The 12,377-nt window shown below is 38.0% G+C and overlaps 1 protein-coding gene across 1 annotated transcript in view; it reads left to right on the top strand.

The window, feature by feature from the left end:
• LOC136265341 (uncharacterized) overlaps positions 1 to 12,377 on the top strand; it is a 143,937-nt gene that overhangs the window by 21,574 nt on the left and 109,986 nt on the right. Inside the window, exon 4 of the mRNA XM_066060181.1 lies at positions 4,307 to 4,615. Coding sequence (XP_065916253.1) covers positions 4,307 to 4,615 — 309 coding nt within the window. The remainder of the gene's footprint in view (positions 1 to 4,306; positions 4,616 to 12,377) is intronic.

Below are 12,377 nucleotides of genomic sequence, written 5' to 3'. Positions count from 1 at the left end.
ATGCTATGCCCATGATGTATTTCATGATCAATTGCTATAAGTACAGCTAGATCTAAAGGTGCATGTCACTTGATTATTATTGGTCCAGGTGTCAGAATCGTAAAAAGGTTTCATCGTGCAGCTAGGTACAGTGTCTACTGACTGTCTACCAGTAATATCTCTTAATGCAGCATGAGCACTTTAAATAAATTTGTGGCATCTTAGTATGGAAAGTGCCAATATGGAAATTTAATGCCTTGATATGTTTCATAGCGTCTGGCTTGATTGAAGATAAGGAAAAGGCAGGATACAAAGGGAAAGCACACGTCATAACCTCAAAAGGCACATGCTACTGGTGAGTTTGCTATTGCAGCGAAAAGTGGTAGTCATAAAATGTGTTGGTTAGACTCTAGCCTTGCAACTGTGGTCAGGCAGGCAATGAGACAGGCAGATCAAAAATCTGGTTTTGGTGTTTTTTTTCTTCTTAAATTCAGTATTGTGAGAGAGATTTAATGCTATATTTTACATTAGATGCACTACATATAGACTATTCCCTTAAGGTACTTTTAACTGCTTAAGATATTTCTAGAGTGGTTTTAGAGGTGGCAGTTTAGGGGCATGGGTGATTTTTGGGGAGATCCCTACTATACAGTACTACCATACCACATGATAGCATAATAGAAAACTTACATCGATTCCTCTAAAATGGATTAAGGAGAATAAGGGTATGATATAGTAAAAAAAAAACTTTTACAATTGAGATACTCTAATAAAACAGTCATAATATGTGACTGGATTTTGGAAAATCACCCGTATGGGCACATTGTTGATTCAGAGGAAAACGTATTTTAATAATTTAAAGCATTGTTACTCACCAGCCTTGGCAGTTACACGTATGGATTTTTCACTAAAGGTGGAGCAATTCACAACCTTAAGAGTACCTGGTGGCCAAGGTAATCACTGTAGAGTTTCCTGCCATTTTAGATAGGTTTTTTCACCAGTGTTGCTGTATCACAAGTCCTCAAAAAGGGGTGGAGGGTGGGGGGTGGCGGTATGGGCAAGACATAGATTACAGAGTGGATGAGGATGGCAATTGAAGGCACCGGACCACAAAACAGCCCATCAGAGGCAGGAAATAGACTGAAATGTCACAAAACAGACATACATCACACATACAGCTCCCTGCTTGTCTGTCCAGAGTGTATGGACCCCCCATAGCACTTTCCTGTTGTTCACAGACCTGTATAGATGTCTGGCGTGGTTATACAGGTCACCAGAAAACAATCCACCAAAAGCAGACTCGACAAGTTGAAGGCGAGGTTATATGGGAATTGTTAGCCTGATAGTGCAGCAACCTCAGGCTGGTGTTATCTCACTATTGGCTTTTGCGCCCATATGGTTGATTTTGCTAAATCCGGTCACATATGTATTCTACCTGCAAAACTCCTCTAATAGAACATTCATAACAGAATACAATTGGTGACTGGCTCTGCAAAAAGGGCCTTTCCAATTGTATGCACTTGGCAACCCAGAACATGACTTGAACATAGGGGTCATCCTGAAATTTGGTCACCTTGTACCCCTAGCGTATGCACTATTGTTGTACGGGCACCCACTAAAAAAAAGCACTAAGCCACTTACGTAATCCAGACACTGCTGCTTTAGAAGAGTTAGCTGTACATCAAACATGACCACCATCGGATCATGAGTTCATCCTAAAGATCACCTTGCTCTTCGTTGTTGATAGACAGCTAAGTACCTGGGTTTCATAATGCAATATGGGACAACTGTATGTAGTAATACAGAATCAAAGAGAGTTTTGGTAGCTTCTTGAAATACCCAAGTGGTACCATTTATGTCATCAATGGTTACACAGGTAGTTGCTTTTGCAGGAATACTTTTGTGGTTTTAGATAAAGTCCTGAAAGCCATAAAAGCTTTTACCCATCAAAACTTTCACCCTATACAGCTATCAGACATTTCTCTACTTTATTAGCTGTAACATTCAATGGCTGATCCAAAACCTGGCAAGGGAGTAAGCTTGGTATGTATACAAGTATTTAATTAACACCGTCATCATATGTAAACCATAAGAAAATGTATTATGTGTGTGGAGTCCTTAAACCACTTGCAACTACTACATAGACATACATTAGTAGGAATATAGGGGGTATGGTAAGGGTTGAGTATGTGCTGCTTATATACAACAAAAAAAATTATATATGTATAAATCTTCTACACATGAGACTGTACTATTAAAGTATTTGATAGTTCTTTTAGAGTATCTTGGTCTTGCATTCAAAACTTCTGGTAGGGTGGCAGAGTTCTTTGTATGCAGGTCCTACTGAACATGTCAGGATTGTAAAAGTAAAAAAACAAAGAAAAAATTAGAATTAAAATGTAGGCCCTGCAGGTCCTACATGCAGGACCCACCACTATACATGCCACTGTAGCTATCTCCATAGCTGCTGCAAATTACCAAGCATCTATACTATCAAAAAATGGGTGCTTATAGTCTACTGTTGAATTGATTGGCCTTTTGAGGTATAAGATCTGCAGGAATAAGTATATGTTGGTTGAGCAATCACAAACAAATAACTAAGGTGAGTTATAGGTTAGGACAAAAGCTGGCCCACTGAAACAAAATTTGGTTAACTATTATTGGCCCAATTTTGGTAGGATGGATCAATTTTTGAAGGCAAAGTTGGTCTTGCAGGACCAAGTTTGATATGGTACAGCCAGACTGATTTTTACCCAGGGCCAAAATTTTTGTTGCAGCCTTCAGCCATATTTCATGGACTATTCCAACATTGTATTGACATTTTACTGATAATCTTCATTACTACGTATTAAGTAGCTTCCACATCTAATTTTGCTGAAATGTGAGGCAGTTAAAGCCCAGATGTAATTTTCTGGTGATGGACAAGAAATGGCTGTGATGGTAAGTTAATGCCAAAATTTTAATGACAATTCAGGTGTATTTGTTGGTCCTTCTCCAGACTAGATTGCGGCACTAAATTCACCTGAATTTTCATTATTAAAACTTTTGCTACCAACACAACCATTTCTTGGCTTCCACCTTGGATTTCACATCTTTTTTTACCCTAGCTTTTGGGGCCATATCCCTTTTTCGCAGCTTTAGACAGAAGATTCCACCAAATAAAAAATGTAGCAAATTGGAAACATTTCAAATTGCACTGAAACCCTCTTGGCTTTGATTATAGTTAATCAATGCTGCCAATTAAGGTTCCTTGAAGTATCTTTTCATGGGAATGTGCAAACCTTCATGATCCCTACTATATGATACTACTTGTATACATATGTAACACTTTCACACCTCAGATTAAAGGAGCTGCCTGGGCTACATTTCGTATGTAGCCCAGCTAGATGAAATGTAACCTGGACTAAATCTGGGCAGTGATTATATAGACGTTAAGGCAAAAGTCGATTGTGGGAATTGATTAATGTTCATATGATTAGTATGCACAACTTGAATTTGCCATGAAAACCACAGAGCATTTTTTATCCTCGCTACCCTACGAGTTGAAAAACATTGGGCTAAGGTGAGAACTAATGCTATAGCTTATTCACCAATCATTTTCAAATACGGACCACACCCCCATCACAAAGTTACAGCTCTGCATGAAGTAACCACTCTGCATACTTACTGTATCTAGGCCTTTAGTAAACTCTGTAATTATTTCATGAACGATTTAATAGCACTGATTACAGTTGACTGCACATGCGTTTGAACACCGTGTATGGCAAAATAAAAATTGCTTCATGTTGTTCACAGGCATAACTGAAGTGGTACGGAACACTTGCTATTCCTTCTTTACTTGTTTACTGTAGTGCTGTCTGCGGGACTGTGTAGATTCTGTATAGTAGGCAGGCCAGATGTAATTCACGCACTGCACAATGTTCCAATACACATGCAATCGATTATAAAACATTAAGCTTGTGTACCAAAATTCTCCGTAATATCTCTAGGATTTGTCCATTCATCATAACCAAGCGTAACCAGAATGTACTAGCTGCTGATCCATAATGGAAAATTTTAGGTAAGCATATAACATATCCAGTTGGCTGCACTTGTATTGGCTTGGGTGATTGATTGCCCTCTGCAGGCTATCAGCCTGATATGGAAGGGAAGTGTTCCATATTAGCTGTAACATGGGGCATTTGGGCTTTGCCTGATATGTATGCCCTCTGCCCTCAGGCCCTTGGGCAGTTGGGCATACTTATCAGGCAAAGCCCTCATACCCGTGTTACAACTATTACATACATCTGTAATATGATCATGTATAATGTAACTGCTATTGCTTTAGTTGTTGAAGTTGCTCCAGTTATTGATGTTGAAGTCACTAATCAGACACTAAATCAAGGAGACATGGCTTTCTTTAGTTGTCAAGCAACTGGTCAACCAATTCCTATCATCAGTTGGTACTTCAATGATGCTCTGGTGGAAACCATAAACACTATGAAGTATATGATATCAGAAACATCATTGAATTCCACTATCAAATATAGTACACTGACCATCACAGATGCAAAGTTATCTGACATTGGCACCTACACATGTAATGCTGCTAATGTAGTGTCTAGTAACACCAGTTCTGGAATGTTGGCTGTTAATGGTAAGTTTATTGGTTGGCTATTGTAGTTTTAATATTTGCTGTGATCTTGAAGTATTTAACATGCACCTGTTTCTTAAGTGGCAGTGTTTTATAAACATTTATTGCAAGTACTAAATTTGAAGCTATTTTGTACATTGTAGTATGTGAATTAAATGTGGTAAGTAGTAAAGCAAACAATGTAGGGATAACCTGTGCAAAACTATAGGCTATAGGACACAGAGCAGCATGCAATTCATTATCATGAATATTTTAATGGGTTGATATTGTGCTACGTCTAATAACCTAGCACACTCTTCAAGTTATGTACGTAAGAAAAAGTTATTTATCAAACTTTCTTTTGTATGTGTGTGAGTGGCTATTCACAGAGATAATTGCTATATGCAATAGCCTAATCACCATCCACACAATATTTAACCATAAAATACCATTTGATGTTCTATTAAAACAGATAAATTTTTTTTGTAGCTTTTCAGCTCCACTCCTAGAAAGGCAATTTGAACAAGATCTTACTCTGAAGGAAGTATGCCTCTCTCTTATTCAATTGAGGAGGCTTCAGTTTCCTCCCTTCTACTTGTAGACACCAGATTATTCTGATGTCTGTGAGAATCCTGTAATTTCACAATTATAATGTTGTTAACTGGTCACCTAAATTTCTCAGCACATTAGGCATAGGCTTAATATGCTCTTTTATTTGTCCAAGGCTTTCAAGTAAGTGTCACTGACACTAGCCTATTTGGCTGTTGTCACATTGCCAGATCTGAAACTGTTTGTATAGCCCAATAGTGTATCTAAAGGCAAGTGAATCCATCAGCTAGTCAATGAGTATTACTGCTAGTAGATGTCCAGCAGACTTCTTCTGAGATAAAAATGGCTGCAAAATAGGACTGTATACCACCTAATGGGAACTGTATATGAAAAAGGCTTTATAGATTTCCCTCTTCTTTATTACTATAGTCAAAATCAAGTGATTTTCATTGTTCAGCAAATCCTCACTTGTACAGAAATAAATTTTTAGTGTGGTATCCTAAATGGTCAGTACAGCTTTTATGCTTCAGTTTTCTCCATACACTAGTGAGTAAGACCTCTGTATTTGTACTGGCTTGTGTAATATACATAGGCATGGTGATCAGTAGTGTAAAGAAATGGCTTTTATTGCTGTGGTGAATATTATTCGCAATGTTTTCACTCCATAAAAATTGTAATGGTTATGTTTTTGAATATGGACCACACTCACATCACAAAAATTAATTACCATACTACACAAAGTAACTACTCTACAAGCAGGCTTATCCATCTAGGCCTTCAGTTAACTCTGTAATTATTCCATAAACTATTCAACAGCACTGATTAAACCATTAAGCTCGTGTAACCGAATTTGTCTGTGATATGTTCAGGATTTGTCTGTTCGTCATAACCAAATGTAGCCAGAACGTACAGCTACTGGCCCATAATCGAATATCCTTTAGACATGTATATATAATCCATGCAAAAACAGCCAAGCTGTGAAAAAATGGTGCGGACTTAAAAAGCCTGGGTGAAAAAAGTTGTGAAATCAACAGTTGCGGCCAAGAAATGGCTGCAATGATGTAAATGCTAATAAATTTTAACAATGCACACAACCATTATTAAAATCTTTTAGCATTAACATCATTGCAGCCATTTCTTGGCCGCCACCTTTGATTTCACAACTTTTTTCACCCAGGCTTTTCAAGGCTGCATTAATTTTGGTTGTTTTTGTGTGGATTTCACTTCTTTTTGTACTTTATAAGGCACTCCAGCCTATGGCTGACTTTGAGGTTTGTTTTTACTCACATTTCTTCTTTTCTATGCAGACACGGTGATTATTATGAAGACAGACTTATAAATGTATTGCATTGCATGATTTACTTCAGTAGTTGATAATATTATTGTAATACTCTAATAAAGTGCAATTTTTTTGAGGATTTCTAATCAAGACACACGGTAGTGTGTCGTGCGGCCCAAGAAGCCGGCGCGCAACACCCGTGAGTATATTGACAGGAAGAAAGAAAACGCAATTTTCGCACCTCCCTAGCTTTGTGATGCCTTGATAAACAAGACGATTTTTGCTGTGGACATTCCCTCCACCTTCAGCACTCCACATTCCAAATTTGAGCGAAATCGCTTCAAGCGTTCCCGAGATATGCGACTTCAAAAATTGGCTTAGTTTCTTCGTTTTTTTTCTTCTTATTTTTCTTCCTCTTTTCGCACACTTACAAAAACTGCTATAAAACGCGAACGAAATATCCGATTGCCTTGAAATTTGGCACACTCAAGGGGGGTATAACGGCGCATCACTGTACCAACTTTGGCTGAAATACAATAAACAGCAAAAGAGTTATGAGCGATTATTCACGAAAAATAACACCAATATGTTGTCACGCCTACAGGGTAAACCGCGTATGGGAAGAAGCTGAAAATCGGTGGGTGAATAGGTTAACTATTGAACCTCAAACCTTTTGTGGTTTGAAAGAAATCGAGCTAAAAACCAGAAAGATACCACGAAAAAACCAACAGTGTGTAACAATTACGCAATTGAGATTAGCTAATAAAAAACTACTACTTGCCACGCCTACCAGATATACCGCTTGGGGTAATGCTTTGAAAATCGCTGTATAGATGGAGCAATCATCTTAGAAAGGCTCTTCAATGGCGTAGAAGAATCAGACTTAAAGCCACGGAGTTATAACACGAAATCCAACTTGGTGCAGCAAGTGCGAGATCGAGATACTCTAATAGAGCAGTCACCCTAATAGAGCAGTCACCCTGAAGAGAATTTAAGAGATCAGCAAGAAACAAGTAACCTGTATAGAGATCAGCTACAAACAAGTTACCCTGTAGAGAGATCAGCTACAAACAATTCACCTTGTAGAGAGATCAGCTAAAAGAAGTTACCTTGTAGGGAGTTCATGCAACTATGGAAAGAGATAGTTCAGCTAGAAGAAATCACCTTGTAGAGTTCAGCTACAAAGAAACTACCATGTAGAGAGTTCAGTTACAAACAAATCGCCCTGTAGAGAGATCAATAGAAGAAATTACCTTGTAGATAGTTCAGCTACAAAGAAACCATCATGTAGAGAGTTCAGCTACAAACAAATCTCCCTGTAGAGAGATCAGCTAGAAGAAGTTTCCTTGTAGAGAGTTCAGCTACAAAAAAATCATCCTCTAGAAAAATCAGCTAGAAGAAGTCACCTTGTAGAGACTTCAGTTACAAAGAAACCATCATGTAGAGAGTTCAACTACAAACTAGTGACCTTGTAGAGACATCAGCTAAAAGAAGTTACCTTATAGAGAGATCAGCTACAGAGAAACCATCATGTAGAGAGTTCAGCTGCAAACAAATCTCCCTCTAGAGAGATCAGCTAGAAGAAGTTTCCTTGTAGAGAGTTCAGCTACAAACAAATCACCCTCTAGAAAAATCAGCTAGAAGAAGTCACCTTGTAGAGACTTCAGTTACAAAGAAGCCATCATGTAGAGAGTTCAGCTACAAACTAGTGACCTTGTAGAGACATCAGCTAAAAGAAGTTACCTTATAGAGAGATCAGCTACAGAGAAACCATCATGTAGAGAGTTCAGCTGCAAACAAATCTCCCTCTAGAGAGATCAGCTAGAAGAAATTTCCTTGTAGAGAGTTCAGCTACAAACAAATCACCTAGTAGAAAGATTAGCTAGAAGAAGTTACCTTGTAGAGAGTTCAGCTACAAAGAAACCATCATGTAGAGAGTTCAGCTGCAAACAAATCACCTGTAGAGAGTTCAGCTACAAACAAATCTCCCTGTAGAGAGATCAGCTAGAAGAAGTTACCTTGTGGAGAGTTCAGCTACAAAGAAACCATCATGTAGAGAGTTCAGCTGCAAACAAATCACCTGTAGAGAGTTCAGCTATAAACAAAACTCCCTGTAGAAAGATCAGCTAGAAGAAATTACCTTGTAGAGAGTTCAGCTACAAAGAAACCACCATGTAGAGAGTTCAGCTGCAAAGAAATCACCTGTAGAGAGTTTGGCTACAAACAAATCTCTTTGTAGAGAGATCAGCTAGAAGAAGTTTCCTTGTAGAGAGTTCAGCTACAAACAAATCACCATGTAGAAAGATCAGCTAGAAGAAGTTACCTTGTGGAGAGTTCAGCTCCAAAGAAACCATCATGTAGAGAGTTCAGCTACAAACAAATCTCCCTGTAGAGAGATCAGCTAGAAGAAGTTACCTTGTAGAGAGTTCAGCTACAAAGAAACCATCATGTAGAGAGTTCAGCTGCAAAAAAATTACCTGTAGAGAGTTCAGCTACAAACAAAACTCCCTGTAGAGAGATCAGCTAGAAGAAATTACCTTGTAGAGAGTTCAGCTACAAAGAAACCACCATGTAGAGAGTTCAGCTGCAAAGAAATCACCTATAGAGAGTTTGGCTACAAACAAATCTCCCTGTAGAGAGATCAGCTAGAATATCAGCTAAAAGAAGTTACCTTGTGGAGAGTTCAGCTATAAAGAAACCATCATGTAGAGAGTTCAGCTGCAAACAAATCACCTGTAGAGAGTTCAGCTACAAACAAATTTCCCTGTAGAGAGATCAGCTAGAAGAAGTTACCTTGTATAGAGTTCAGCTACAAAGAAACCATCATGTAGAGAGTTCAGCTGCAAACAAATCACCTGTAGAGAGTTCAGCTACAAACAAATCACCTAGTAGAAAGATCAGCTAGAAGAAGTTACCTTGTATAGAGTTCAGCTACAAAGAAACCATCATGTAGAGAGTTCAGCTGCAAACAAATCACCTGTAGAGAGTTCAGCTACAAACAAAACTCCCTGTAGAGAGATCAGCTAGAAGAAATTACCTTGTGGAGAGTTCAGCTACAAAGAAACCACCATGTAGAGAATTCAGCTGCAAAGAAATCACCTGTAGAGAGTTTTGCTACAAACAAATCTCTCTGTAGAGAGATCAGCTAGAAGAAGTTTCCTTGTAGAGAGTTCGGCTACAAACAAATCACCCTGTAGAAAGATCAGCTAGAAGGAGTCACCTTGTAGAGAGTTCAGCTACAAAGAACCATCATGTAGAGAGTTCAGCTACAAACAAATCACCTAGTAGAAAGATCAGCTAGAAGGAGTCACCTTGTAGAGAGTTCAGCTACAAAGAACCATCATGTAGAGAGTTCAGCTGCAAACAAATCACCTGTAGAGAGTTCAGCTACAAACAAATCTCCCTGTAGAGAGATCAGCTAGAAGAAATTACCTTGTAGAGAGTTCAGTTACAAAGAAACCACCATGTAGAGAGTTCAGCTTCAAAGAAATCACCCTGTAGAAAATTCAGCCACAAACAAATTGCCCTGTAGAAAGACCAGTTAGAATAAGTTACCTTGTAGAGAGTTCAGCTACAAACAAACCATTCTGTAAAGAGCTCAGCTGCAAACAAATCACCTGCACAGAATTCAGCTACAAACAAATCACCCTGTAGAGAGATCATCTAGAAGAAGTTACCTTGTAGATAGTTCAGCTACAAACAAATCACCCTATAGAGAGATCAGCTAGAAAAAGTTACCTTGTAGATTATTCAGCTACAAACAATTCACCCTGTAGAGAGAGCAGCAAGAAGAAGTCACCTTGTAGAGTGTTCAGTTACAAAGAAACCACCATGGAGAGTTCTGTAATAAATATATGTATTATATATATATATATATAATTTGTACATTTACTGATAAAATCAGAAATATTTAAAGTATATCTGCTTCATCTTTTCTTCTTCCTGTGGTAAAGAAAAAAAGACAGGTTAAAAAAGTCCCGAAGCCGCTATGGCCGGCTTTGGGGTATAGAAATACAAAAAGAAATGAAATCTAATCCAAAACAGCCAAACTGTAAAAAAACAGTGCGGCCCTCAAAAAGGCTATGGTGAAAAAAGATGTGAAATCCAAGGTGGCGGCCAAGAAATGGCTGTGATGGTAGATTAATGGTAAAAGTTTTAATAACGGCAATTTAGGTGAATTTTTTGCCAAGACCAAGCAGCACAAAAATTCACCTGAATTGTCGTTATTAAAATGTTTACCATTAATCTACCATCACAGCCATTTCTTGGCCGCCACCTTGGATTTCACATCTTTTTTCACCATAGCCTTTTTGAGGGCCGCACTGTTTTTTTACAGCTTGGTTATTTTGGATTAGATAGAAGATACATAGAATAATTCTAGAGCAATCTAGTACTTCTATTGGTAGATCTATGAAATTACAAACGTTAACTATAATTAAGTAGGCCTGAGTCAAATATGCTCAAAATTTTGCCCAAAATGCTTTCAGAATTTCCCAAAATTTTCACCTATTATGCTCTTCAGTGTTCCCATTATGTTTGCATGCTCCTATGTTAGCAACATTTCCTACAATTATTTTGGAACATTTTAGTCAGTGAGTGCTCTATTAGAGTATTTCACTACAAAGTGACTGTTCTATTAGAGAATATCGATCTAAGGAACTATGCACAATGCATTTGGTGCAGTTCTGACTGCTCTTTAGGGAATGTCAATCTATTTTCATGGATTTAAGCTCCATAGTTTGAAATATCTACCTATTATGCTAGCATTATGCTGGCATAGCACTCCAGCCTATTATGCCTTTTATTATGCTGGCATATTTGACGCAGGCCTAACTATAAACAGATTTAAACTAGAAATTCATTTGTAAAGCAGAAATTAAGTGAGGTGATCAGCCAAGATAGCAGTAGTCAGTTCAGTAGTTAAGGATGCAGGTGTTACTGAGGTATGGAGGTAGCTACCTAGTTCGAAATCTTTTTTCCCCGACATATTTTGTACACCTTTTTTACCCCATGGTGACTGTTCTATTAGAGTATCTCGATCCCACGATTTTACTCTTGATTGGTTTTTGCTTTAGAGATTTTCAACCTATCGAATTTTCATGCACATTTTTGCTATTCAAATTACACACCTTCAACAAACATTTGATGAGCTACTGTTACAGTTTGTCGTAGTCAAAGGTTCGTACTTTGTAATGCACTTCACCGAATTAAATTTCATGAAGTATTTAAATACCCGAAATCAAAGTTGAAGAAATAAAATTCCCCATAGGGAGCCCATACAAAAATAATTGTATGCAAAATTTTACGGGAGTTTATGGCACCAATTATAATCAAAAGTTGTCAAGTTTTCTGCGAGTTTTTGTGGCCGGTGAGGCTGAAAAAAGTGATGCTGGGCAAAGTAGATATGCTGATTTCAATTCTGCCATCTGTTTTTTTGGTAAAAAGACGTTTTCCTGTGGTTCACGATGCAAATACACCTTGTAAAAAGGTATACCACCATCTAGGACTGTTCAGAATGCTGCGTTTCAACCACCGTGGCATTCAAGGTATCCATCAGCATCAATCCAAGAATAGTTCGAAAGTGAGCAGTGTGTTGTGTTGGGCGGAATTGCTTTATAGCATGCAAAGTCATGGACAACTTCTGAGAAAACACTGTTTGGCATGTATACAAATCTTGTAAGGCTTCAGAACCACCTGTTGAGTTATAATGATGTACCTACTGCTATTATTGTCTATTTGTTGTGGCTGCAATGACTGTGTTTTTGGTCAGGGACAGTTTATTATTGCTCTTAATTATGTAGTGATGTCATCGTAATAATTACTATCCTCCATACTTTTACATGGCAAATAAAGGAAAGTGGAATCCAAAACATGCAACCTCACAATAATATTGAATGTTACTGATTGTATATGATTGTCATGTTTTATAGAGTAGTTGTTAGCTGTGACCTGTGATGC

The sequence above is a fragment of the Dysidea avara genome, chromosome 1 (assembly GCF_963678975.1).
Source record: "Dysidea avara chromosome 1, odDysAvar1.4, whole genome shotgun sequence".
NCBI lineage: Eukaryota > Metazoa > Porifera > Demospongiae > Dictyoceratida > Dysideidae > Dysidea > Dysidea avara.
The sequence above is the reverse complement of the archived record's forward strand: the minus strand, read 5'-3'. Positions and strand labels throughout refer to the sequence as shown.